A 27,617-nucleotide genomic window follows, 5' to 3' on the forward strand; every position below is an offset into this window, starting at 1 on the left:
TGGAGGACAACACTGAGTCGTATTATCACTTACTCACTGCATTCAACAAGGTGATTATTTCTCAAACAATAACAACAAACTGACGTTTTAAATCATCCAGCAGGCAGCTGAGACCAAAGAAAGTTACTGACGATTCCCAAAATGTCAAACTTTTCATTTAAATGAACCAAATAAATGTCAGTTTAAAGCAGCAGCGCATTTTTTATTTTTTTTGTCGTGAAACAGGCTTTGTTCACGGGGATATTTTGACGTGTCGCGGAAGGAAAATCAACGGTGTAAACAATGTCGAATAAATGGAATATTAAAATACACAAAAATTAGAACAAACAGAAGAAGAACTGAGGAGTTTGCATATGAAAGCATGAAACAGACATCCAGCGTGTGACTGACAGGTGATCTCTGGAGGATCACAGCGCAGAAACATGAAAGCTCCACAGATGAAGAAGACACAGAAAATCTAAAAACATCTTGAGAAGTGAAAGTCTCTCTCCTCTCCTTCCTGTGGGCGGGAACACTCGCGGGAGGTGGACAGAAGTGGGACGTTTAAAAAAAATTAAATAAAAGTGAAAGCGCTCAAAGGAGAGCGGCCTAAAAAAAAAAAGTAGGAGAATTAGAGATTATAAAAAGAAAAAAGTCTGGGAACTCTCGTCAAGGGAGCTCCTCGAGGAGTCAAAGCCACTCATGGGAGGGAAGTCGGGCATGAATGATGCAAGAGGAGAGGACGAGGAGGAGGAGGAGGAGGAGTAAGTGACGTCAAAGAGAGGAGATGGAGAATCGACGAAGAGGAGGAGGAAGAGGAGGAGGAGGAGGAGGAGGTGATGGACGATGAGTGCAGTTATATGACAGTTGGCAGGAGGAAGAAGGACAGAGGGCCAGACGAGGAGAGAGTCCCGACCCTCGTCAGCCTCTTTCTGGTGGCCAGCTGGCATTTTAGTAAAATGCTGAATCAGCAGATCTACAGGCAGAGAGGTGAGGGTGGGGGTGGATGGGTGGAGGTGAGGGGGTCAATCTTCTCTATTTGAGGAAGATGAATCCGACAATCAGCTGACGTGAGAGAGCACAAAATGTCAAATTCAAGCTCGCCGTCAGAGCTCATTGATTGGCTGCTGAGAGAGACTGAAGTGCTGACTCACAGCTGACTTTTCCAGTCTGATGACACACAACAGCGCCCCCTCTCGGTCACTCATCTGTATTACATAGAAGCTTACCTTGCGTGGACTTTCCTCTTCATCTTCCTCCAAACTGTCCCCGAGAGGAAAAAGTGATGAAATAGTGACTCTCCTCATTTAACAGATCCCTGAAATCACACACACACACACAAAAACATCTCAGCTGCTGAAAAACAAATTATTTATAATTTAAATATCATCTCAGCACCGGAAACGATCCTAAAAGTATAATTTTAACAGACCTGCAAGTTCTCTCACAACACCGTCAAAAACCACATCTTTAAATAGATTCACTTCGGCTGTGTCGGACAAATACAGTGAATAAAATACCTAAAGAAGCAGCCACCATGTCATACCAAACAGAAATACTTTCAAAAAATGCATGAATTATTGTTTAAATAAGAAACTTTTCCTTTTGTTTCAAAATATAAAACAAATATTTTTTTGGATTATGATTTCTTTTTAATCAGATTCGGATTTATTCCGCTTTTACAAGAAATAAATCAGAAAACGTAAAAAAAAAAATTAAAAAAATTGTGCCACAAAACCAGCATGCCTCATTAAAAACTAACTTTTCTTATTATAAAATTATAAATCTGAGGGAAAAAAAACCTACCAGAAATCAGATGATTCTTCACTAAGAAGTGAAAATAACACTTGTTGCATTCGGGACCAGACTATTAAATGATGCATTCAGGTGTAACATGAACCTAAAAAAAACAACAACTGCCTTCTTGGGTCAAAATCTGCACAAACATCCACAATAATGTTCAACCAAACTCACAGACCTGTTGTTGTTCAGTCCCGCTTCAGAGCTCCGGTCTCGGGCTGCAGTTTCACACGGACTCCGGCGCTGAGTCACCGCGAGTGTGAGCTGCGTGGCGGCGTCACTTTGTCACACTGAGACCGGACCTCGGTGTGAAATGCTGCACGGTGCAACTTTCTCTCAGCTCAGCGTAATCCTGCAGCGATTAAACCCTCAGCAGAGACTCTGAGAGCTCCGGTCTACACAGGAAGAAGAACATAGCAGGTGACGTGTTTTAATGTTGTAAACTCGACAACCAGAGAAAAAAATAAATAAATAAATAAATAAAATAAAAAGCTAATTAAAGGCAGATTATTTCAGTAAATCAGGTTGTTGTTTTTTTACCATGTTTTTTTTTTCCAGATTAATTTCACAATTAAAAAAAAACATTTTCTTATTTCCAACATGAAAAAATTAAGTCAAAAAGCTGATTTCAAAATAAGAGCTCAAACCTACCTGTTGCGTTTTTTCAACATCGAGGTGAGCTGTGATGCAGGCGGAGAGATAAGTGACCTTTTTATTATTATTATTACGCTAATTAAAAAAAAAAAAAAAAAAAAAAAAGTTGGATGCACCAGAACACACTTATATGTGCTGTATGGATCAAAGTATTAAAAAATAACTTCTGATATAAGAATTTAAAAAAAAAAAGCACCATTAACCTCAAACCTGCCAGGAACGCTGTCAAAACAAAAACAAAACCATCACCAAACGTCCGTATAGAGATTTTTTAAATTAATTTATTTTTTATTATTCAGGGCAGGTTTTGAATACACAGGCGAGAGAAACCATAATTTACAGCGTCGGGGAAGGAAACACACGGAGTTCAGGGGGCTCCGGCTTTCGGGGGAACCCACTCGTGGATCTTCTTGCGGGTGGTGGGGAAGGGAACGTACTGTTGCGCGCTGCCGCTCACGTTGAACTGGTGGATCTCGGCCAGGAACTTCTTGGGCTCCGGAGGGTGCGTGGTGGGGGGGTCGTCGGTCATGCAGTGCAGCCAGCGGTGCCTGAAGGAGGGGGGGGGGGACAAAAAAAAACGCGGCAGTGTCACAAGTATTTCTCCACAGATGAACTATTTTTTTTTTTTTTTCTAATTTATTGATTTGTTCATTGTTGTTAATGTCGCAACAAACTACGGGAGGGGGGAGGGAAACGGGGGGAGGGTGTCGTACCACTCGGCCGGCACCATGCTGCCGTCCACCTCCCACACCGTCTTCTTCCCGTTCATCTCGGTGGTGTAGATCACCCAGCGGTGACGTCCTGGACACACGGAGACGAGTTCAGACAAACACAAACACAAACAAAAACACGAGAAACCCTCAAGAAGTGTTGACAACATACTTTTTCATTTTATTCCGATTCCTCCTCGTGAAGGCAAAAATATTTTGACGAGAAACGCCAGAAACAAGAAGTGCTGACTCGTCGTATTTTTTTAAGTTCTCCATATTGTCGTTTCTCGTTTATTCTCGCTTCTGTTTTATTCTAAGAAAGTTGTTATTTTTTCAAAGTGTTGTTTTTTTTTCTTTCTTTCATTTGAGCTGCACCTCATTTATTCTCCTGTAATTCACTCTCACAACAATAACACGAATGTGATTTAAAAGTCAAACGTGTGTGAAGGGAACTCGACTCACCGAAGAAGTAGTGCTTGCTGTCCTCGTAGTATTTGTTGCCATATTTATCTTCGCCAACCAGAGCTCCTGTTTTCACATCGTTCACTCTGCCGAAGGAAGAAGGAGATATCGATTATCACCTCAACAGGTGAATAAATCAATCAGAAACTCGTCAACAGGTCAACTATTACTTATCATTTCCTTTACAAAAAAAAAAAATCAAGCTCCACGAATCAAACCTTCGCAGCCGAATTAACCACCCGGTGAACCTCTTAAAGTTCCGCTTCACTTCGGAGTCCTGAAGCTTTTTTTTTTTTTTATTCAGTCGTGATCTCTGTAGATTAAAAAATGACCCAACCGGGCGCGAACTTAAATTCGAGGATTTCTGAATGGAGTCTGGTGGAACATTCCCCCCCCCACACACACACACACACATCAAACGTTTCACTTGTTTTCTCTCTCGCAGCTGTTTTAACAGGTTTTACATCACTGAGCGGTTCGTTGTGGATTTAAACTCGTTTAATTTAATATCATTTAATGCAGTTTAGCTTTTGTCAACATGCTAACTTCAGCTAGCTTCGAGTGAGAAACACAGGTCGCGCGTCTGAAGGTCTTTTTTTCTGTCTTCTTTCAAACGTCTCCGTCGTCTTCAGCGGGTGAACGCAGACGACACAAAACATGGACTTAACCTGACCTGAAGAACTGGAGCAATAAACCCCGGACTCCGCCATGACCTCCTATCTGCCCTAAAGCCCTTCGGACGATGTTGGCATACTGCGCCATCTTTAAACGGACGACTTACGAGGACGGACCGTTCTGTATTCTAAATAGGTCCGGCGACAACCAGACCCCGGAACGTTTGTTTCCATATATGTAAAAACTGCTACTTTAATTAAAATACCAACAGATTAAAGTTATAGTCAATCTCATTTACGGCAATTCATCATTTTCAATGAGAAAATGCTCAAATTCTCTGATTCCAGCTTCTTAAATGTGAATGTTTTCTGGTTTCTTTTATCCTTTATGATAATAAACTGAATATTATTTGGTTGTTGACAATCAGGCGGGAAAAAGCGAGACATTTTTAGCTGCACCGTCTGGTTTGGGAAACAGTGATCGACATTTTTTTTTATAATTTTCTTTTTTTAAAACCAAACAATGAATTGATTAATCAAGAAAATAAGCAACCAATTAATCAGTAATGAAAATAATAGATATTTGCAGCCTAATTCTGGTAAACACCTAAAATTACTTAATCACAAACACATAAAAACTAAACCAGTCAATAACTAGTTGTTTATATAGGTCACATATTTTATGAATAACAGTATGTGTTATTTAAAGTCATTAATATCAGTAACCAGGCACATACTTCATACATCTGCTTTTGTACACTAGACTACTGTATATATGTATATAAATGTATATGTATTATTTCCAGATGTTTGTTGTAGATGTACTACATCAACTTTAGATCTTGCTTCTAGTTTAGAAATGTTCTTGTTTTGATCAGATTCCTCTTTAATATTTCACATTCTTGTGGATATAAAACACTTCATGTGAGGACTAAAGACAGTTTACAGTGACTCCCCCACTTTTTATTTTTAAATAACAGCTTTTATTACAGCTTTTCACTGTGTTTTTAAAACTAATTAATTTTACTGTTAAATTAAATCTTTTTGCGGAGTCATCACATGTTGCAAAGAAGTAAATGAAGAAAAAGCACCAGAGCACAAGTTCAGAGCTTTCAGGCTTTGTGAAAAAAAAAAAAAAAAAACGCCTCAGCTTTGATCGCGAGCTCGAAGAGACACTCGGACGCACGTGAACTCCAGCCTCCCACATATACAGTACGTCTGTCTGTAGCTCGATAATAAAACATGGAGGATTCAAATAACAAAACCGGAAATTAAAACAGGAGGACGAGATAAATATTTATATATATTTTATTAAAAACTGTTGCCTGACAGTTTAGAAATGTTGTTTAGAAAGAAGCTCGAGCTTGAACGAGGCACACAATGAAGCTGCATGACAACAGAAACCTAAAAGAGCTCTAAAAGACTGTTTTATTCCTTCACTAACAAATAATAATAAAAAATAAAAAAAAGTGTGAAATTAACACATTTGGCATGATGGAGTTTTTATATCAGGGCAAATAAAAATAAAATAAAAAAAAAATAAGTACAAACTCTGAGTACCCTGACTATTTGTCCTACACGGTGAAAAAGGACAAACAAAGCAGCTACATTACTGCTGATTTATCTCAGAACAGGAGATATAAAAGGCACAATGTTCAACTCATAATTTTTAGTTCATGCATTCTTTCCACAGTGTGTGCTCATAAAAAAAAAATCTTAAAAAAAAATAATAATAAAGGTTTAGATGGAAACATATTTTCCTAACAAACCCTGACTCCCAAAAATAAGTGGCAGCCTGTGCTTTTTTTCAAACAATAAATCTTCCTCTTTTTTTTTTTTTTTTTTTTTTTACATATATAAATATTAGCTCTCGGCTTTAAAAAAAAAAAAAAAAAAAAAAAGGTCAATGCTGCTCTTTTTTTTTATGTCCATATACACAGTGTTAGCCTTTAACCATTACTAATGTGGCTAAACAGGCAAACATACATTTTGTATTTAAAAAAATATCTACAATACTCCTGACATTTCCAGTTGTCTCCAGGATGTTGTTATTGTTACCACGACGATGAAACCTCAAAATCTAAAAAATAAAATAAAATAAAAAAAAGTAAAATCTCTTAACCAGAGAGATAAAGAGCAGAATATCCACTTCCTGTTTTATTTGCCTGATTTTCACAGTAAAATCCCTCCTTTGTTACATAATGACACTTTAGATGAAACCATTTTTTATATTTATAGGTTATCTATGTTTTTTTTAATATTTTTTTATTTAATCTTTAAAAGGTTTTATTGGATTAAAATGCTGCTGTAGGTTTTAATTGTCACTGTGCAGTCAGAGACTCCTTCACCTTTAAAACTTCTTTCCCAGACTTCGGAACACCGAGGATTTTTCCGAGGGCTTTTAAAACGGCCCCCGGACCACTGCTTCGGTCTCACTTCCACGCACACGCTTCTGGACATGACCTTTGACCCACAGCTGCTCTAGACTCCCTCTCAGCTCGGCACCGCTGAGCATTCGGGAGCGGTCGTCGGCTGAAGTGAACGCATTTTTAGAGGAACGGGATCCAGGTTAGACGGTCCACCCAGAGTCCTTCCTGAGCTGCTGACCTCCGACCTGCCGTCGGGGGTGGCGGGTGGGGGTGGTGTTGGGGGTGGGTGGGGTCGGATGTTGTCCATCGACTGACTCCGGGGGAGCTGCGACACGACTCCACTGCCGACTACTGTTCGAGAATCATCGCCTCCTGAAAGGCTTCGATCCATCTGAAGGAGAAAAAGAAAGACAGAAGAGGAAGTTCAGCTACAAAATAAAAGTCATTCAAATAAACAAAGTGAGATGATTCAAGATATCATTTTATTTCAGTGAAACCAAACCACACTCCTGATCAACCGTTTAATGTATCAAGTAGAAAACGATGCATGATATTGTGCATTTCTGTGACTTTTCACTCTCACACGAGCTTCGTCTGTCAAATTTAAAACCGACTTCACATTAAAAATGAGGCTCAAGTGAGCGAAAATGTGTCGTTTTTGTTCAAATGTCTGTTCTCGAACTCGTCTCCTCGTGTTTCTGTTTGTGTTCATCTGCTTGTTTAATAGTGTGTTTTCAGAGATGGTCATTTGCATACATGGTCAGTGGTCTCCAGGCAACATTAACATGTCATCTCCTCATGGGACCAACCTGCTGGCAAGCAGCTGCTAATTTATTCAACGGGCTGAAGTACATTATGATTTATTATTTATTAAGAAGCGTCTTTGTCTCCGACCGATGAATCGAAATATTTACTCTGGTTTTTTTGTTTTTTATCTCCACCGACCCCTAGGGGAAATCTGCGGCTTTTTAGCTGCTAAACGCTCCGCTACCATAACAAAACAAAACAAAAAAAATAGTTTTTAAATTTTTACTCTCGACTGTGTTTGTTGTTCTTATGTTGGAAAAGTTGTCGCTCTGCATGCTGCACGAAATCCCATCAATACGCACCGATTTCTTTGATATTAAAACGACGCGAGTTTATTTCGGCCGCCCGTTCGTAGTTTGAGGTTGTCGTTCACCTGCGCTGGCCGTTACCACGGTAACCACCGATGTGGGCCAAATTTAGGCTTCAGGATTTAGAAAGGTGTCATCCGTGTTTTGTTTTTTTTACCTCTGCGCCGTGGGGATGTCGTCGGCCTTGAAGATGTAGAACAGCGTGTTCTTGTGATACAGCTTGAACTGCAGCTTCTGCGCCGGCCCGTTCTTCTCCTCCCTCAGGAAGAAGCCCAGCAGGGGTTGGCTCTCCAGCGCCGCCACGTCCTGGACGATAGAGATAATATGTTTAAGCCCGAAGGCGGAAGAGCAGCAGAGTCGAGGTGGAAAGCAGCGGCGTACCTCGCTGGCGGCGTAGGTGTACAGCACTTTATTCTTGATGACGAACCACAGCCGCTTCCACTGCTTCTTGTTGCCCTTCGACCTGTTCAAGTAGCCGCTGATGGAGGAGTTCTCCGTGTTGGCGGACACCTGGAGAAAAAAAAAAAAACACAACAACATTCTCGTGTCTTTACCGCTTCGAAAGATAAAATAAAAAAAATAAAAAAACGTTGTATGAATTCAGCCGACTCGTGTCTTCTCACCTCTTTCAGAGCGGCGGGAATCTTCTTCTGTTTCCTCGTGAAGGAGAACGCTCCAGATTTGATGGGAGAGACCGACGTGGAGGCGCAGCGGTCGCCTGAAAATAACAAAAATACCAATGAATACACCAAAAGTTACACCACAGATATCAAGTTAATGGGACGAGCCTGGTGATATTCAGCATTTATTACTGTCAACGAATACAATGAAAACACCAAAACGAAACATTTTGGACAGTCAGTCCGTCCCTCAATTCTTTCCCCTTTAGTTCCTTCCAAAGATGTAAATCCTTAAAAACAGGTCATAAATATATAGTTTCATCTTTAATGTATTTAAACAGCTAAGCACTTTAGTTTTTTTTTTTTTTTTTTATAAAATGTCACTGAACAGGAAGAAATGGTGCATTCGTTGGGGACTATTTTCAGCGGCAGATTAATTTACGTTTGGTGCTCTAGTGAGTATTTCTGGCACCAGGATGGTGTTCGTGGGACTGAGTCAGCATAAAAGACTATGTGTATATGTGTTGTTGTTGTTTTGTCTCCTGATTATTCTGCATTAATTCACTCACTGTTCTCCTGCAGCTTGGCGAAGCAGTGGTCGCACACACGGGCCGGTTGGTTCTTCAGGTACTCCAGGTAGTACTTATTGGCGGAGCACGCCTGACACACCACCTATCGGAAACACGTTGCTGCGGTGAGGAGGAGGAGGAGGAGGAGGAGTGTGGCATTTAAATGTCATATTGATGGTGCGGCGGTTGTCACGGCGACACAGACCTTCCCACAGGCGCGACAGTGATGCCTCCTCCAGGTGAGGGTGAACTCGCAGGTGCAGATCATGCACATGGTGGCCCTCAGGTCCGGGATCCAGATGGGAGCCTTCGAGCCCAACGGGGCCCCGATGTCGACGGCGCCCTCCGCCTGCGTGGAGACACGACTCAGAGGGTTTAAAAAAAAAAAAAAAAAAACTCAGAAAACGAGGTGAGGTTACAACACCGGACGCTCTGAGCAGCGTCCGCACGGGTTTGCCGGTCTGACCTCCTCCTGACTGCGGCTGGATGTGAAGGTGATCTTCTTCTTGGTGTAGTCGTCGATGGCCTTGGCGATGGCCTCCAGCCACTCGTCTCTCTCGGTGGCCGAGCTGCGAAACACGAAGCTGCGTCGTTACAAACACTAACGCGTCGGTTTATGAAGCGTTTACAGCTGAATAAATGTGACGCCGAGCGCTGACCTGGCGGACAGGATGAAGGAGCGTTCGACGCTTTCGATGTTCAGCTCGTTCTGATAGGCCTCTTGGCTCGGCTTACTCACCTGGAAAACACACCGCAGACGGAGAGATGAATAATAAATAAATAATTGGCAGACTGTTAAAAATGTGTGAGCCGAACAGTCGAAGCTGCTGCTGCACACCGAAGCGTCAATATTTCACTACAGGGAATATTTCAGTGACGAGGGAATCAAATACGTTCTGATATAAAAAGCAACAAGCAGATGAGCTGAAAGTGTCATAAAATAATACGTGATAATAGTAAATAAAATGTTAAAAAGCAGCACGGGAAAATTTCTGATGAAACCGTGGGTGCGTAATGTAACGACATTATGATTTAAAGATTTAAAAACAGCGGTGGGTTTTCTCACCTTCATGCCGGCCAAAGAGAGGACGCTGTTGAGCTTAAACTGGGCCGACTGGACCGGCGTGGTGTACATGAGGGCATCGTTGAACTGGAAAAACAAACACAAACAAACATAAAACCTTCAGAAAAAAATAAAATAAAGCAGCGAGCAGACAAATGGCGGCAAATAATTACAACAAATGCTTCGTTGCTTCATATTAAACTGCACTGCAAAGTTTCTCTCGCAGAAAAATGCACAAGGCCAGAACGAAAGACCTTCTTGTATTTACTTCCTTGGCCCCGCCCCCCCCAAAAAACCTGACCAATAAGCAGAGAGAAAGTTCTCCTGTTTTAAATTGATGCATTTTGGTTCACTGAAGATTTTTCTCTGCGTGAAAAGAAACTAAACCAAAAGACTCCACTGATTCAGACCAGAAGGTGTGAAAACTGATGTGACTGTAGATTAAATTCACTCCACCGTTGAAGGTAAAAAAAAACAAAAAAAACAAAAACCATGAAGGAACAACAGAAGATGAATTTTTGCGGCCGTCTGGCTCGTCGCTCACCAGAAAAAACATCCGCGGCTGCATGACCTTCCGGGACAGTTTCATCAGCGTGCCCTCCTTCAGGAACACCTGCGAACGGGAACACAGGCTGCGTTCACAAACACAAACAGGGAGCCGAGTCCAGAGAGCTGAACGGGAACGTTTTATGTGACTCTCCACATGTGGTTTGTCACAGACAGTCACCGCCATTTTATTAGTACTTTCAGACTGCACTGAGAACAACGCAGCATTAATAATAATCAAGCTATTGGAAAGACAATAAAAACTTGTGCGGTGGAAGGTTTTGTAATACCAATAGGATTATGGGTTTAACTACAAATTAATGTGAAATATTATTAAATGCAATTATATAGCATATAATTATATATTATATATATTGGCTTTAACCAAATTAACACAGCAGAGAGAGAAAAAAATAAAAATACCAACGCTGAATATGAATTAATATTAAAATATCATAAGATATTCACATGTTGTTTCTGAAGTCTTTTTGTATTTTGTGTTTTTCTGCATAAAATATCCAAATATAAATGTTATGTATGAATACAGGAGGCATAGTACAGTCATACAGTCGTACCCTCCCCGGCTGGACGATCTCATGGTGCCCGTTGAGACTGTACTGGATCTGCATCAGCTTCTGAAAGTTATCCTGGAAGATAAAACGGGCAACGGGTGAGTTGAGGGAGGGGGTGGTGGTGGAGGGGGGGTGGTGGGTGGGGGGGGGGGGGCCTCAGGTCTCACCCCTTGTTTCATGATGTCGTTGGCGTGGTTGGCCACTTCCTTCACGATGCTGAGCGCGGCTGCACGGACAGAAAAAGAGGAAAACGTGAGTGTTTGTTTTTACTGAACAACGACTGACATTAAGGATGAATGACGTCCTCCAAATGACCTTGTGTGTCTTTATAATCCTCCGAGTCCTCCGGGAGGTTCTTCAGATAATCTGCAAAAGAGGGCTGAATTCATTTTGAGTTTGGACAAAAGGTTGAAAGTGTTTGACATCCAACCTCTGCAGACTAAAAAGAGAAATATAGTAATAATAAATAGTAATAAAAAAAAGGCTTAAATTCAACGGCTTCACCAACATTTAGAAAATTACGCCTCTGTGGTCGTTTTTTTTTTTTCAATTAAATGTGTGCAGAATATGCTTAATAAGAAACAAATAAACTTCTGTTTCCTGTGTTGGCAACAGTAGAGACATAAAAATAATCACTTTTTCCCCCCTTTGCAAATTTAAGAACAGTTTTATATCAAAGTCCTCATGTTCAGAGTGCAGACAGCTTCTTATTCTACACAAACCATTCGGGATAATAATAAGTTCTGCAGAATTTGCCCCTCTGTGCGTCACTGTCCCTGTGATTGTCCCCTAGGGGGCAGTAAACTACCAAAACACAAAACTATTACTTCAGTCCAAGTTTCACTCTGGTGCTGCCAATAAAAAAAATAAAAAAAATAAAAAAAATTAAAAAAAAATCGAGCGTTGTGATTGGATGAAGCCTCGATCTGCAGAGAGCTGAGACAGACTAGGAGTGAACGGACCTGTGAGCAGCAGCTGGTACTGAGGGATCCTCTGCACAGGCTTCAGCAGGTAGTGTTTCAGAGCCAGGCTCGCACATCTCGGACTCATCTGAGGCAAAACACACACACACACACACACACACACACACACACACTGAAACCTCCATTCAACCACCTGAGATACAAGCAGCATTTCTCATGGGTGACAATAGCAAAACCTGTAAATATCTGTAGTTACTATAAAAATGCAACAGCTGCTCAAACTGTAGTTTTAGATGTAATGTGACAAATAATCTCCATTAAAGTTAATATTGCAAATGTAGCTGAGAGAAATCCTAATTCAAGCTCATTAAAAAGTTCATTTAGATACCTGAAAACCAAAATCAGCTGTTTACAGACATAAAAACTTAATAAAGAAGAAAAATAAAAAGGGGGAAAATATTCTAAATAACTACCACAGCAAGAAAACCAAGAAAAAAAAAGGTCGTTAAAGCAGCAAATAAACATGCAAACACTCTTTGTTTTCCAATGTTACCTCGAACTCTCGGACCACGGCCGTGAACGCCGGGTTCTTCCTGCACTGCTCGTCCAGCAGCGCCACGTTGTTGTCGAACTGGCGGATGTAGGTGGAGTACATCTTCAGGTAGGGACCCTTCTGGACGAAGATGTCCGACAGCCTCTGGTGGTCGCTCCTGAAACCAGACGGACACGGAGAGTTTCCCTTCAAGCGCCGAACGAGGGGTCACCATCGAAACCTACTTTAGAAACTATACCGCTATATAAAAAAAACTTGCATGTAAAGTAGTCTGTGACGCTCTAAAACTTTCTAAACTTAAAACTCCCCCTGATCACGTGTTGTCTCAGTTTGAGTGTTTTTTTTTTTTAATAAATTGCTGAAATATCCCATTAAAAATTACTAGAATATTTAAATTATCACTTTATTTGGAAATATTTGGCCTTAACGTGTGACATTATTTTATTTATTAATACAATTGCTAAGATCTAGGGCGGCAAAAACTTTACTTAAAGTCTGTTTGAACAACTTTCTTTCCCGCTGATAGTGAATAGAAAGTAAAAGCGTCGTTTTCACTGAGCTGTAAGATGTTGAACCAGGAAATGGGTCAAATCAAAAGTCTCGACTGTGAACGGGTGTAAATCAGAAATCTTTAGGTCACATTATGACATGATGACACTTGTAGCATCACAACACTGACCAGAGTTCATTTTAAAATGTTATTGTTTTACTTTACTGTCTAGATTTAAGATTAGAGAGATCTTTGCTGTCACTCGGGGAACCTAAACTCCCTCCGACTCACCAAATCACTGCTTAAAACTCATTTTTTTTATTATTGTATGTGTGACATCTTACTATCACGATTTTTATTGTGTGTAAAGCACTTTGTCCCACTTTTCACCTTTTGTTTTTAAGGCCTTTTTTTTTTTTTTTTTACAGTAGGTGTCAGATAACATAATAAAACCGATCATGCAGACATTATGACTTCATTCTCAGCAATAAAGGGGCTGAAAAAAAACATCGGAGGATCCTTTCTGTAATAAAACTCAAATAAAGCAATACAAATGTGTGTGTGTGTGTGTGTGTGTGTGTGTGTGTGTGTGTGTGTGTGTGTGTGTGTGTGTGTGTGTGTGTGTGTGTGTGTGTGTGTGTGTGTGTGTGTGTGTACCAGTGAGCCACTCTGTCCTCCAGCTCCCTCAGCAGGTCTCTGTTGAGCTGGTACAGCTGAGGCAGGTAGTACAGGATCTGACTGAGGATCCGCTCGTCCACCACCGGCTTCCCATTCTGACGGGTTGCCTTGGCAACAGCATCCCGAAAATCCTGCAGAGAGGCACGGGCGGGGTTAACTCTGACGCTGCCTCACACACAGTGGTGCCACATGACTACACGCTGTACTGCAGCTGAACAGGAACACCTGGTTATCACCTCATAAACTGACCCCTCCTCCACCCTCCCCGGCCTCCGCACCTCTGCACGTACTTCATGACACACACACACACACACACACACACACACACACACACACACACACACACACACACACACACACACACACACACACACACACACACACACACACACACAGAGAGAGGGCTGAGTCAGCACTTTGACTTCATCCAGCGAGCCAACACACACATCCACCTGGAAGGAAGCAGCGAGGCCGAGCAGGATCCCGACGTCCTGGTTGACTCTGAACGTACCGTAACTTTAACCGTTAGACGACGAGCAGCAGCTCATCCAGCAGTAAAAAAAATATCAGTGATCAGAATCGCACCAATCACTAACATCTGGTTTATACATTTCATTTGAATTGATGTGTGCCCCCCAATTTAATCATGTTCAGCCTAAAAAAAAAAAAATAAAAAAAAAAAAAAAAAAAAAACGCTTGCAAACTATTAGTAATATTTCAGTAGCAGATCATTAATACAAGCTTTGTCAGCATATTATTTCACGGACCAGAGCAGAAACAGACACACAAACGACCACAAAAAAAACAAAAAAAAACCTCTAAAAAAGGACAGAAAAATGGAAAATCAAACATGTTTGATTCCATCCTGAAGTCTTAATGATCAGACATCATCCTCACAGCCACATACTCCACTCACGACACGAGGATCTATGAGAAGGTGGAAAATACACAGAGGCGCCTCCAGTCCTTCAGGTAAACGGACAAACAACCGTCTTCGAATTCACAAAACACACACGCACACAAGAGCTGTGAATAAACAAAAACAGGGACGAGAATATTTAAACACGGCGGCTGGATGACTCGCCACAAGTATGCAGGCACAGAGTCACCAACCCACGCACCCACCTGCACACACTGCAACACACGCACGCACGCACGCACGCACGCACGCACGCACACACACACACACACACACACACACACACACACACACACACACACACACACACACACACACAGGAGGATTATCTGAGGCATGTGCGTGTCTGGAGGTCGTCTCTCTGCGGCCTGAGGAAGCAGCTGCTGCCCGTCCGCAGAGAGACAATAATGCGCTCTGACCTCTTTTCTTGGACAGAGACCCCCTCCTCCCCTACCCTCCCTCTCCCCCGCCACGCCTCAATAGTGACACTAGAAGTCACAAAAAAGTGTGCATTAAGGTATTTTGGAAGCACTAATAAAACAGAGTAACCAGACGTCGTCCAGTCACATGGTTCCTGTTAGATTTTTGTTTATTTAAAACAATAAAACCTGCATCGTGATGAGCAAGTTAAAAACCTAGAATCAGAAGGATTAGAATCAAATCTATAAAATCTATCCATATATGTGTATTTTTAGGAAAGTAAATGGCTCTTTTTAAATCTTTCTTTCTATTACTGCACATTTTTACTTATTACCTGGGCAAAGTTTCCGGTGAATTTGTGGCACGGGATGAAAATATTTTTTTTTACAGCTGCAGCGATTCGTCGATGAATTGATTCACTGGCGATGGATCAATGGATTGATAAGTCATTTTTCAAAGAGAAATGTCAAACATTCGCAGATTTAAGGTTCTAAAATGTGAGAATTTGCTGCTTTTCGTGGTCTTCCATTAAAGGTAAGAGAAACATTTTAGGGATTTTGGACAGTTAGTTGGTTAGACTGAAGAACTTTGACGGGTATTTGTCACCCGTTTCGGTCCAAAATCCATTCATCAGTAAAATAATATTACCCGATTAATTGATAATTGCAGCCTTCAGCTCTTTATAAAAACGTTTGTCTGCAGGTAAGAAAGTCGTCACTCTGGCACGGCTGCAGGAAAACCCTCCGACAAAGAACTGGACCGCAAATGTGCGAGAAATGAAGCTTTGCTGTGAGAATATAATATCAACAAATGAGTCAAATGGACTGAATATGTCACCGGGACAACACACACACACACACACACACACACACACACACACACACACACACACACACACACACACACACACACACACACACACACACACACACACACACACACACTCCTCTGACAGTGTTTTTCTCTGTGACGTGACAGATCAAAGCCCCGCCTCCCTCCGTTGTGGCCGTGCAGTCACCTGCCCACCGGAAAAAATAAATAAATAGAGAAAACTCTTGACGCAGCAGCTTTGAAAAGCCTCAGCCGTGGAGTAACTGCATTATTCAACACGTGAGCGAAGACGACCGACGGCCAAGAGCTCCTTCGTTCACGCTTTGATCGCCTCCCAGAACAGTCAGAACACACAGAGACATTTCTTCTTCTGCTCTGCACTCCGTTAACGCAAACAAACCATGAAAATGAAAAGTCTCGAATAAATACGACACTTACTATGTGAAGCAGCTTCAGGACGTCAACAAACCTGGCGGAGGAGCGGTGAAAAAAAAACAACAACAACAACAACACGTCAGTCAGATAATCCACATTAAAAGCCTTTTTCTCCCGGTTCATCGCCACGACCACTCACACTTTCTCCGAGCTCATGATCTCCTGGGCGATGTGCACGACCTTCTTCCTCTTCAGCTCGTCCTCCTGCTGAAAGAAGCAGAAAGCACAAAACCGGTCAGAGACGACGTTGCCGAGCCGCGGACAAAACCGCGGCGGGCGCTCGGGCCTGTCACTCACGGGCTCACTGCAGATCACCATGACGATCGATCGCCGGACGCCTGCTTTCACCGTTTAAAAAACCATCGGGCGCTCCGGTTTCAAAAAAACACAGGCCCTGAAAAGTGGAGCAGCCTCTGCCTCCGTCTCCCTCCGACCGTGTGTGTGTCTGTGTGTGTGTGTTGTTGAATGGTAATGGGGGCGGTCTCTCGCCAACTTAATTTGGACAGCGGCCTTGACCCCCCCCCGCCCCCCTTTGACTGTAATGTCCCACTGGTCCTATCGGAGGCTGTATTTGTGATCTGCCTCGAGAGGCATCGGACACAGGTGCTGACAGTCTCACTGAGAGGGTCACACAGGACGAAGACAGAAAAAAAAAAAAAAAAAAAATTCATTCAGGGAGCTATTCCTGAACCTGTGGCCCCTCTGTGTTTGCGCGCACACACACACACACACACACACACACACACACACACACACACACACACACACACACACACACACACACACACACACACACACACACACACACACACACACACACACACACACTTCTGGAGAACACACTTGGCAGCATGCGCGTGCTGCGACACTTCAGTCAACCGGTTCGAGATACGAGTCGTCCGTTGTGACCTGCGAACGTCCTGCCGCTTTTCACGTGTCGACATCGTGTTTAAAAACAGTCGCTGCTCGCTTCTCGGCCCGCTTGTAACTCCGCAGCAGCATTTTCCACCGAATGTCAACGGTCACACGAAGACGGCGGGAGCTGGGATAGACCGAGTTGTTGCAAGATGATCAACAAGTCGTAAAGTGTTGTTTAATTTTTTGGTTTTATTTCTCTAAAATACTGTCGCTTGTCCTAATTTGACCTCTTTTAGGCTCTAAAACTCAAAACTCGATCAATCTGAAAAGTTCAAGCGGGAAATAATTTATCTACGAAGCTGTAACCGTTGGAAACGTGTGCATGAAAGGATACTTTAGGTTTACTTTAACCTGCTGTGTTTCCCATTAATGTGTTTGCTGCAGCTCAGTGGGTGAAGCTAACTTTTGCAAGTCTTCAGCAGAGATTTAAAAAGACGAAACGAGTAGTTGCACGAGCAGCACATATCGGAGCGACCGTTGCACGAATAATTTTAAACGTAAACGCAGAAACTACCCCCTTTTCGCGAAGGAAATGCGGCACGTTAAAATAGACTTTTATATACAGTGTGAGCAGGAAGCATTCAGATCTACATTTATTTAACACAGAGAAAATACTCCACATGTAGAAATAGCTGGACTGAAAGAGTGACTGAGGCGTGAATGATGAGCAAACTGCACTCAAACAATAACAAGTAAAAACTTCTCAATGCAGGAAAACAACTCGGTGTTTTACTTCTATATTTATATATACCCGTTTATTATAATAAGTAACTAACTAACTCGGATGCAGGATGATATGGAAATATTATAAAGTTCTATGTGTTGTGATACCGTCCCTGAACAAGCAGCCTTCATCAGGTAGAGCTTTCAGTTTTATTACTCGATAGTGAGTCAGTTAATTGCTGTGTGATAACGGACTTCCCCGTCATCACAGGCGGCGTTTGTTCACCTGTCTGTCTGCCTCGTCCAGGTGCTCCTTGCTGGAGGTGGAGCTGTTGTCCTCTTCATCCGAACTGTGGCTCTCCTCCTCCTCTTCCTCTTCCTCCTCCTCCTCGGAGTGGACGTCCTGCCTCAGCCAGCCGCTGCTCGCCATAAACACAACAGACACAGCAGACAAGAGACGGATTAAAAATGGCAGCCGGAGCAGACTTTTGCTTTTCTTTACAAGGAATGTTTAAATCTGTGAGACAGCAGCAGGGCAGGGCAGCGGAGGAGCGTGTGTGTGTGTGTGTGTGTGTGTGTGTGTGTGTGTGTGTGTGTGTGTGTGTGCACGTGCGCTCAGAAAAAAGAAAAGAAAAAAACAACCCTCCCTGGATAAACAAAGATTAAAAGGAGGCTTGGGCAACGCGGGGGACTTCATACAGTGAACACAATAATCTTTTACACACACAAACACATGAGTCAGAACGAGACCGAAACTCATTCAGAGGGCCTCGTACGATGGAAAATATTGATGATTACGCTTTGACGACATGTTGGGGAGGCTGAAATATGCGGACGGCGGTGGAGTAGTATTTTAAAACCCCTGGACGGGACCGGTCAGCACGAGAAAAAAAACGCTGCAACCGAAGTATCCACAAAAATAAAACAATAAAACTACTATTAAAAAAACAAACCAAAAGAAAAAATAAACGGTGTGACAAAGGCATTGGTCGGGGACAGAGAGTCAACGGGAAGACCAGCAAAGAGTCACAGAAACAAAGAGGAAGCTAGTTAACAAGTTGCAGTTGACATCCGTGACTGACCAGACTACATATATATTCGACGCTGATGCGTCTTCATGAATATGGTCTCGATCTAGTTATGGCATCGTGATCAAAAGAACAGTGATCAGTGATCTTTGACCACCGAAATGTAATCAGGATATCCTTGAGTCCAAGTGAACGTTTGTGCCTAATTGGATGAAGTGTCCTCAAGGCGTTTCTTACGTGTGGACTTCTATAATAATGGGATGGATGTGAGGTCACGGTGACCTTGACCTTTGACCGACCGAAATCAAATCAGTTCATCCAAGTGAACGTTTGTGCCACATTTGGAAAAAAAAATTCCCTTCCAGGCTTTTTCCGAGATATTTTTCTTCATGAGAATGGGAGAACATGAGGTCACTGGGATCTTGACCTTTGACCCCAAAAGTCTAATTAGTTCATCCTTGAGTCCAAGTGGACGTTTGTGCCAAATCTTTAAGAAATTGTCTGAAAGTGTTACCGAGGTAACGTGTTCCCACGAATGGGGCCGACAGATGGAACGGATGTGAGGTCACACTGACCTTGACCTTTGACCTTTGACCACCAAACTTGAATCGCTTAATGATTAAGTCTAAGTGGATGTTTGTGCCAAATCTGAAGGAATTCTATCGAGGCCTCCTTGAGATATCCCGTCCATGAGAACAGGACAACCTGAAATCGGGCTATTGCGACATCAATCGCAAAGGATTAAAACATTTTCATTAAAAAAATCTCCCTAAAAATACAGATCACAGCGTCACTGACTTCGTATTTATCTGCAATTATTCTGATGATTCATTTATATGTGAAATTTATAAAAGCAAAACCAGTGAAAACGGGTCTTCTTGCTCTTTTTATATGATTCTCAAGACGGGAAACTTTGCTGCTTTTTCTTAATTACACTTTCCTGCAAATGCAACATGTTGCGTAATCTGCGCCTCCGGGAAGTTTTAATCAGTATTTTGCTTCTATATATCATCGACTGTTGTGAACGATTCCTCGGAAAGCCACAGAAACGAGGACCTGATGAGTGAGTGAGTGAGTGAATACCAAGCTGCTGAGCTGTTAACCTGAAGCCAGCAGAGTCAGCTGACGATGCCTTCACTGACTGCACCGCAGCGCATTTGAATATTAATACAGATTCCTGTTAATTAAGTTTTTTCTTCTTCAGGGCATTTAAAACCTGTTTTTCTGCACCCTGCCGTCTTCGTCGACCTCCGTCGCTACAAGCAGCGACATGTGCTCGTGTGTCGCTAATGTTTTTGATCCGAGTCTCTCGTCGTCGTCGCCTCTGATTTCTGATGTAACTCGACGAACCGAGACTCGAGGAACAGGGGGAATTTAACGCCTCTTCAATTTTGTCTCGTCCCAACTTTGTCCTGCTGTTTCTGTCTTTTCCAAACAAGTCTTTGTGAAGAGACTCACAGGGTGATGGTTCAGAATAAAGATGAGGAAGACATTCTCACATTTCCTTTCTCACTCTCTCCACTTCCTTGTCCCCCCCACCTCCTTTACATTTCTCCTCCTTTTACCTGAATCTCATATGCACACTTGCTCGCTCCTTCTCGGCGTCCCCCCCCCCTTATGTTTTCTATGTAGCACTCCAAACCTACTGGGTCAGGCACAGAGCGCCGCTTGTTTACAGCCCGAGAGGCTTCTTACATAAACTGAACGGAGCTCAGATGCCATGGGAAACACTACAGATTCACCCTCTCCTCCCTCTTTCTCCTCTCCGGCACACACACACACAAAAAAAAAACAGCCGGCCGACCAGCTCTCCGCATACCGGGCCGAATTAAGAAGCGAAGCACATCTTGATTGTTTTTAAACGGCTGCTTTTAACACCGGTGGCACCGACATCGTCACAGGAAATAAGTCTGAGCCAACGGGATCTTAATATTGTTAATGTGAAATGAACATGTTCATTCATTTAAACAGCACTGAAGTGATTTTATTTTTTTTCCATCGACCATTAATCGGCAGATTAAAAAAAAAAAAAAAAAGACTAAAACACCAAAGATCGACTGGTTGTAACTTCTGAAAGCTGCACTAATCAATACCGTTATGTAAATATTGGATCAAATGACGGGGTCAGCTGAAGCAACAGAGCAACTGAGAATCATCAACCCACGAACTCTGCAGTTCCAGCCAGCTCTTATGGTGCATTTTAGTGTCTTTCAGCTTGTTGTTTTGGTGTTTTGTTCAGGCTCACCGCTCTCAGAGCATCATTACCAGCCAAAAGCCGGCAATGTTCCTCATAACAAACTTTTTTGGGGCCTATACTGCTATTGATGTTTGGTAGTCAAAAATAAAAAAAAAATAAAATAAAATAAAAATCCAGATATTCAAATATTAGCCAATATTCTTTATACATGCGCTGTATATATAGTATATACAATTGATCCCTCAAATGTGGTTATTAAACAGGATGTAATGAAGGCAACTGCAACTATATTGTAATTATCCCAAACATCATATTCTGCATTATGTTAAGAAAAAGTTATTTATATAGACCAACAGCTGTGAGCTGTGGGCTCTAAATGAATGACAATTAATTTGTGCATCTTTACGCGGGTCGATTTTTCTACGTTTTGGTTTGGGCTGGACAAAAAACGATTTTTCATATTTGTATTAATATTTTATAGATTTAATTAAAAAGTGACACATTCTTTCCTGATTTTAATAATTGCAGCTCGCAGCCCCCGTTCAAAGTTATTTCTAATATTTTACCAAATGATTGCTTTACCAAGTCATAACAATACTTTCTAAATATGAACAGATTTTCCAGCCAGGAAACGACCAAAACAGCCACTGAATTACATCTTTGGTCGTCATCCAGAATCTGCGGTGTGATGAGTGCAAACCTGTTCGTTGCCGCAGGCGGTTCTGTCATAATTTATTAGTTGTTGATTTTCCCACGACAAATCATGCCCTGTGACTTTAATTAAAGAAATAATTAACAGAATTCATATTACTCAATCCCTGTAATTCACTATGTTTAAACTTTTTTCTTACTTGCTGTGTTTCACGCGAACTTATTCTGGTGAGTAAATCAGGACGAGAACTATAAACTCAGTGCAGATTTTCTCACAGACACGGAGCAGAAAAATAGAGTGATGAGGTTAAAAAGAGGCTAAACACGGTGCGAGGGGGGGGAGGAGGAGGAGGAGGGAGGAGGAGGAGGAAGAGGCTGGTGGTTGCTGGAGGTTTATTTTCTCTGTTCTAAGAGAGCTGTGTGGTGTTTCTGCGATTCTCAGACATTTCCTGCTCCGGCCACTGAAAATAACCCACAGGAAAACAGGCCGACCTGCTGCACATCAACGCTCTCCTTCAGATTCAACACCGCCGGCTCTAAAGGCTGACTCGTACAAAAACGGAGAGAGCGCCCCTCGTGTCCACCTGTCGCACGCGGCGGTTCCCACACCGATAGGGGTCACCTGGTTTCACGCGGGGGAGGGAATTGGGGGGGGGGGGGGGGTAAATTAAGTGCTGTGCGGCAGGTCTGGAGCTCGGCCTACATCAACCTCCAGCCTGAGTTTCTTCTCACGAACACGAACACAGCACGCCATTGTTACTGGTATAAAAAACCTCTCTCTGTTTTTTGGCCTTAACAGACATGTTCTCAGCTTTTTCTATTAGACCGAGGGATTATTCTGACTCAGGAAATAAACTGTCTTTTAGATGGGACATCTGTTACCTGCTGTATCGCTGGACAGACATGATGACAGGCGGGATAAGTTGATTAATGAGATACATGTTTAGGATTTGCTGCTTTTTCTGTGGAATACTTTTACAGATTAAGTAATGAATCATATAATAAAAGTAACTGACAGATGAGGCACCATGAAGGCACAGAGGCCGAGGTGCTGAGCCGTTTCCCGTCATCTCTCTCCTGTAATCTCTCTAATAAATGCATAAATAAATAGTCCGATTAAGCAGCGTACCTCTCGTACTCGTGGTCCCGGCATCTGTCGTAGGGATCCTGCACCTCGTAGATGTCCGAGTCGGCTGCGTCGGCGTCCTGAGGCCAGCCCAGCCTCCCGCTGTGGAACGGCAGGTTCATGTACTCCGGGATCTCCTCGTACAGCGGCACGTTCTCGTACTCCACCGATCCGTCTTCGCCCTCTCCGCAGATATCCGTCTCCACGATGCAGCTGCTGGGCCGCTCCAGTCTCCTCTCCCCCCGGTGGGAATCCACGCTGGTGCAGTCCAGGGACTGCCCTCCCTTGGCCAGCAGCTTTGGCAGCATCTTCACCGACAGCCGGAGCTCCAGCAGCTTCCGGAAAGAGAGGCTCCTCTTTTGGGAGTTGGCCCGCGTTGCCAGGTCAGCTGCCGAGAAGGACTGCGCCCTCTGCTTGCCCCCCAGCGCCGCCGCTCGGCCCTTCGGCGGTACGCTGCTCCTGGTGGGAATCTGCCGGCTGAAAAAGGTCACGCAGGGTCGCGTGAAGCGCCAGGCGGGTTTCTCCTGAGGAGGCGCGGGCAGCTCCCTCATTGGGGTGTTAGCGTGCGGAGGCGCGGGAGGGCAGACGGAGGGCGGGGGGGCCGCCGGCAGGCTGTGTCTTTGAGGTTTCCTGGGCGGCGCCCTTGGCGACGGCTGGTCCTCGGCGGAGAAGGCCTTCCTGGCGTTGGCCAGAGGAGGGTGGCAGCCCAGTTTGATCTGCTTGGGGAGGCTGTGGGTAATCGGGTAGCGCTCGAAGTCGCCGTACCCGTCCTCCTCGTCCTCCTCCGCCCGCCGCTCCTCGCCCTCTTTGCTCGTGGAGTCGGGTTGCGAGAGCAGGTTTAAGGAGTGCGAGGTGTTTTTGTTCAGAGAGGGGACGGTCCTGTGGAGGCGAGGCGACAGGGAGGTCTGCCGAGGAGGCGGGACGGGCGCGTCGCTCTCGTCGTCTCCCAGCCCCGAGTCTTCAGGGGGCGAAGGGTCATCGCACGAGTCCTGTGGGAGCTCCTCGCCGAGAGACGGACCGGCTGGACTCGGGTTCCCCTCGGCTTCCTGCGCCTCGAGCCCTCGTCTCGGCTCCTCCGCCGCCGCCGGATCCTGGGCGCCACCCTCCACGCAGTCCTGCCTCATCAAGGCCGGCTTTTTAAGTTTGCGCGGGTGAGGGACCGGGAGAGGCTTACTGGGGGCGGCGGGGACCAGCAGGTCGGGGAGTAACCGGGTGGGAGACGCTTTTCTGACAGGGTCACTGCTTTCTACCTGAAAGCATTCTGCAGAAGACTCGATACTTGAAAAGACAATGATGCTGCCTGCAACATCACAGGCTGAGTCCGTTAAGTCTGCGCTTTGGGCCTCCGTCGGTACATCGGGCTCCGCAGCAGCACTTTCCGGATGTTTTACAGTCTCTGCAGCGTTCCCCCTGTGCTCCTCAGTCCTCTGAGCCTCTTTGTTTCCCAATCCCCTGTCTAGGTGTCTCTGTCTCTGAGGTTTATCCCGGGGCTTTTTGCTAATCCGTCCACCCTCGCCCTTATCTACCGCCGCTCCCTCCTCGCGGTTTTCTCCTCTCTCACCCGGCCTCATCACCGGTGGTAATCCCTCGGCAGGAATCCCGTTCTGAAAAAGCTCTCGGTGTAAATCACCTCCGATCTCACTCGCGTTTCCGTTTTCCAGAGGGAGGCACTGGGAACAGTCCCCAAGCGCGCAGGTGGGAATGATGTAATCCGATTCCCGTGGACCAGTCTCAGATAAAATCCCATTTTTGGAGTTGAAAAGAGAGAGGCTGTCATCTGAAGCCTCGCGCTGCTCCTGCGACAGGATGAGGGGTTCGGTGGGTTTGGGTGGCGGAGGGGACACCGGGGGGGAAGAGGCGCTGGATTTGGTGATGCATGGTTTAGGGGCGACAGCCGGTTTGGCCCTCTTCAGAGTGGCAGGAGAAGGCTGGGAAACTGAGGACTGAGAGAGAAGGCCCGGCTTGGGGGCAACGGGCGGGGGGGAGGGTTTGGTGGCACCAGGAAGTTTGGGTTTGGGAGCTAACGGAGGCTTCTTCACACCTGGACGTGAAAAAAAATAAAAAAAATAAAGATTACAAAGAGTTTTAAAAAGTAATTTACTCACACTTCCTATTAAATGAATCACAAAGCAACAGCACATAAAAGCATGTTTCATCCCTGCCTCCTCGGATATAGGCACAGACAGCTGCAAGCTGGGGGAGGTTTAGGTTAGGGTCAGAGGTCATTCTTATTGTCAGAGGGGAAGAACTGAGGGGTTCGAGTAATGTGTGAAATAAAGTCAGAGATCAGGATGATTGCAAATTAAGCATCCAAATCTTCTTGTCACGTGTTGGCTGATCTTTCATCTCACTGGTTGCAACAAAACACAGTAAAACTGGATTAATCAACTCAGATGCACAATTCAATTTGCGTCCTCTTTCCTGTTCCTAAAAGAGCGCGGCATGTTTGGTATGCCGGGTCCAATACTTTGTCTGAAAGATGTAATTGGAGATGAAACTGATATGCTTGTACTCAGTATTTTCTCATGTTCCTCCAATTTGTCTTCAGATAAATAAGTTACATGGGGCTGCAACTAAGGATTATTTTATTATTGTTAATCAATCTTTGAAATATCAGAAAAGGTCAACCGGTGTTTCCCAAAGCCGGACATGCAGCGAAAAATGTCTTGTTTTGTCCCGACCGACAGTCCACAAGAAAAAGATATTCAGTTTATTGTCATGGAGGAGTAAAGGAACAGGAAAATATTCACATTTAAGAAGATGGATTTCGAGAATTTGAGCATATTGGTTTTTAAAAAAATGACTCTAAACAATTATCAAAATACATTGTAATTAACTTTCTATAGATCAACTAACGGACTAATCGTTGCACCTCTGGTTCAAAATCATACTTATGCCATGTGTGAGTATTTCCCTCATATATGCAATTAGGTTTTAAATTGGTGACACATTGTGGAAAGTAAATACACAAGTTAAATAAAGGTTGAATTGTAAAAAAAAAAAAAAAAAAAAAAGTCTGAAGTAATAAAAAGCTGTGAATTCGGATTGTAGGCCATATTTTCCGCTCAACTGGCTGAAACTGTTGGCTGGCCGAGACCACGAGAAGTGGAGTCATCGAGCGGATGTCTCCGAAAAGGCCAACAACCAAAAACCCGCTCTGCCCCCACGACATGCTGCTCTGCCGCTCCAAACTCCCTTCGAAAATCACAAGTTATAAAAGGCACTCGGATTACAAACGCATGCAGTTCAGCGACACGACAGTGATTAAGGTGGTGTTTTTTTTCACTGACTTAGAAGCACTTTTCAATTCGGCAAACACCCCCTTTTAGAAAAACTTCAACTTTAAGAAGTGCTTCACCAAAACTTGCATCAAAATCCACCGTGGATGGCGGTGGTGGAGCTGTGAGGGACTCTACAGCTGCAACCTACTGTTATTCTGGGGTTTTATCCATAAGCCGAATTTGTCATTACATGCTGACAACACTATTTAACATGATAAACATTGACCTCGGAGATACACGAGCCTAGACGGACCCGAATACACGTTAAAATGCCAGATTTGTAATCGGAGTCTGGCCTTATGTTTGGCCGTAAAAGACAACGCCGGGTATCTGAACTAAAAACATACACACACACACAAAAAAAAAGCATTTAGAGAAAACCAGTTCACCGAAGGCATCCCGTTTGATTTGGTTAAATGTTGTGTTTTTTGTTTTTTTTAAAAGAGTTGTTAACATTGCAGCTTTTTATTTAACACCAACTTGTTGCATCAACAGCAGGACAGATGTTTTAAGACAAAGGATTTAACCCCCTCCAGCTGCAACAGAGGCTGTAATAACAAACAGAAAGGGACGTGTTTTTTTTGTTTTGTTTGTTTTTTAAATTGTGAGTTATGATTGTTTTCAGAGAGCATTCAAACTGAGGTCCAGCGGTTCACATTTATATCGTTTTGAAAGCTGTTATTAAGAAAAACTGTAATTAACTCTGGCTGGGTAAAAAATAGAGTGAAACGCTATCGACCGTTACAACGTAGAAATTTGTAACTTGTAATTTTTTTTTTATTATTATTTCATTTTCAACAGATAAACTGTAAGACAAAACATTTGTGTTTGGTTTTTAAGCTGCCCCCCCCTCCGGCAGGATTTTTTTTTTTTTTTTTTTACAAAGTTAAATGAGCTCCCCCACGACACAAACCTGTGCTCATGACTCCCGACTGGCTCCTTTCTCCATGAGTAAATTTACTTTCAATGGAATTGCGAGGAAATCTACGTTTTGTCCTCTTTCGACACCATCGTCAGCGTGAAAACCGCTTCGCGGAGAAAACACGCAGGTCCGCCGCTATTGTTCCTTATCTCCTCGGCGGATGCGCGGAGAGAGTCTTTACGCCAGTTACTTTTTCCATTTTTTCGAAGTTTTCAGCCACGGTGCTTTTCCCCCAAGTCTGTAAATCCAAAGCAGGAAGCAATAAACGCGACGCTTCCGGTTATGCTTTTTTTTTTTTTTAAATAAAATAAAATATATTGTTTGAATTCATCCGTTTCGCTTACAAAATACGCGGGGCGAAGCTCAAACATGATTGTAATATATAAATGAAACGTTCCTATTTTAATGTAATTCCTTATCAAATTACGTTGTTGGAAATGTGGAGCTTTTTTTTTTAAATTTTATTTTGAAGGCCATTTCCGGTTAGTCGCGCGCTGCGTTTCGCTAAC

At 43.5% G+C, this 27,617-nt stretch overlaps 2 protein-coding genes across 3 annotated transcripts; both read right to left on the reverse strand.

Annotated features, from left to right (window-relative positions):
• Positions 1-2,694: 2,694 nt before the first annotated feature.
• On the reverse strand, positions 2,695-4,405 carry ndufa12 (NADH:ubiquinone oxidoreductase subunit A12). The gene is made up of 4 exons (XM_069700407.1): positions 4,279-4,405; positions 3,606-3,691; positions 3,147-3,234; positions 2,695-2,981 (listed from the first exon to the last, which is right to left on the reverse strand). The coding sequence occupies exons 1-4, from the start codon at positions 4,365-4,367 to the stop codon at positions 2,801-2,803; spliced, it is 444 nt and encodes a 147-aa protein (XP_069556508.1). The 5' UTR covers positions 4,368-4,405; the 3' UTR covers positions 2,695-2,800.
• Positions 4,406-6,786: 2,381 nt separating this feature from the next.
• On the reverse strand, positions 6,787-27,399 carry fgd6 (FYVE, RhoGEF and PH domain containing 6). Of its 2 annotated transcripts, none has more exons than XM_069700417.1 (21): positions 27,100-27,399; positions 22,909-24,946; positions 18,190-18,322; positions 16,462-16,526; positions 16,326-16,356; positions 13,697-13,848; positions 12,550-12,706; positions 12,036-12,123; positions 11,389-11,439; positions 11,241-11,299; positions 11,077-11,148; positions 10,500-10,568; positions 9,959-10,042; positions 9,552-9,631; positions 9,359-9,461; positions 9,098-9,241; positions 8,893-8,995; positions 8,327-8,421; positions 8,085-8,213; positions 7,861-8,009; positions 6,787-6,979 (listed from the first exon to the last, which is right to left on the reverse strand). In XM_069700417.1, the coding sequence occupies exons 1-21, from the start codon at positions 27,107-27,109 to the stop codon at positions 6,937-6,939; spliced, it is 3,855 nt and encodes a 1,284-aa protein (XP_069556518.1). In that variant the 5' UTR covers positions 27,110-27,399; the 3' UTR covers positions 6,787-6,936. The 2 variants fall into 2 exon arrangements, with proteins under 2 accessions (XP_069556518.1, XP_069556517.1); XM_069700416.1 differs by having other exon boundaries at positions 16,462-16,529; positions 27,100-27,398.
• Positions 27,400-27,617: the final 218 nt, after the last annotated feature.

This window comes from Brachyistius frenatus, unplaced genomic scaffold (genome assembly GCF_029030835.1).
Source record: "Brachyistius frenatus isolate BFR_SWC_R1_liver_20210118 unplaced genomic scaffold, ASM2903083v1 Contig_33, whole genome shotgun sequence".
In the NCBI taxonomy this organism is placed as follows: Eukaryota; Metazoa; Chordata; class Actinopteri; family Embiotocidae; genus Brachyistius; species Brachyistius frenatus.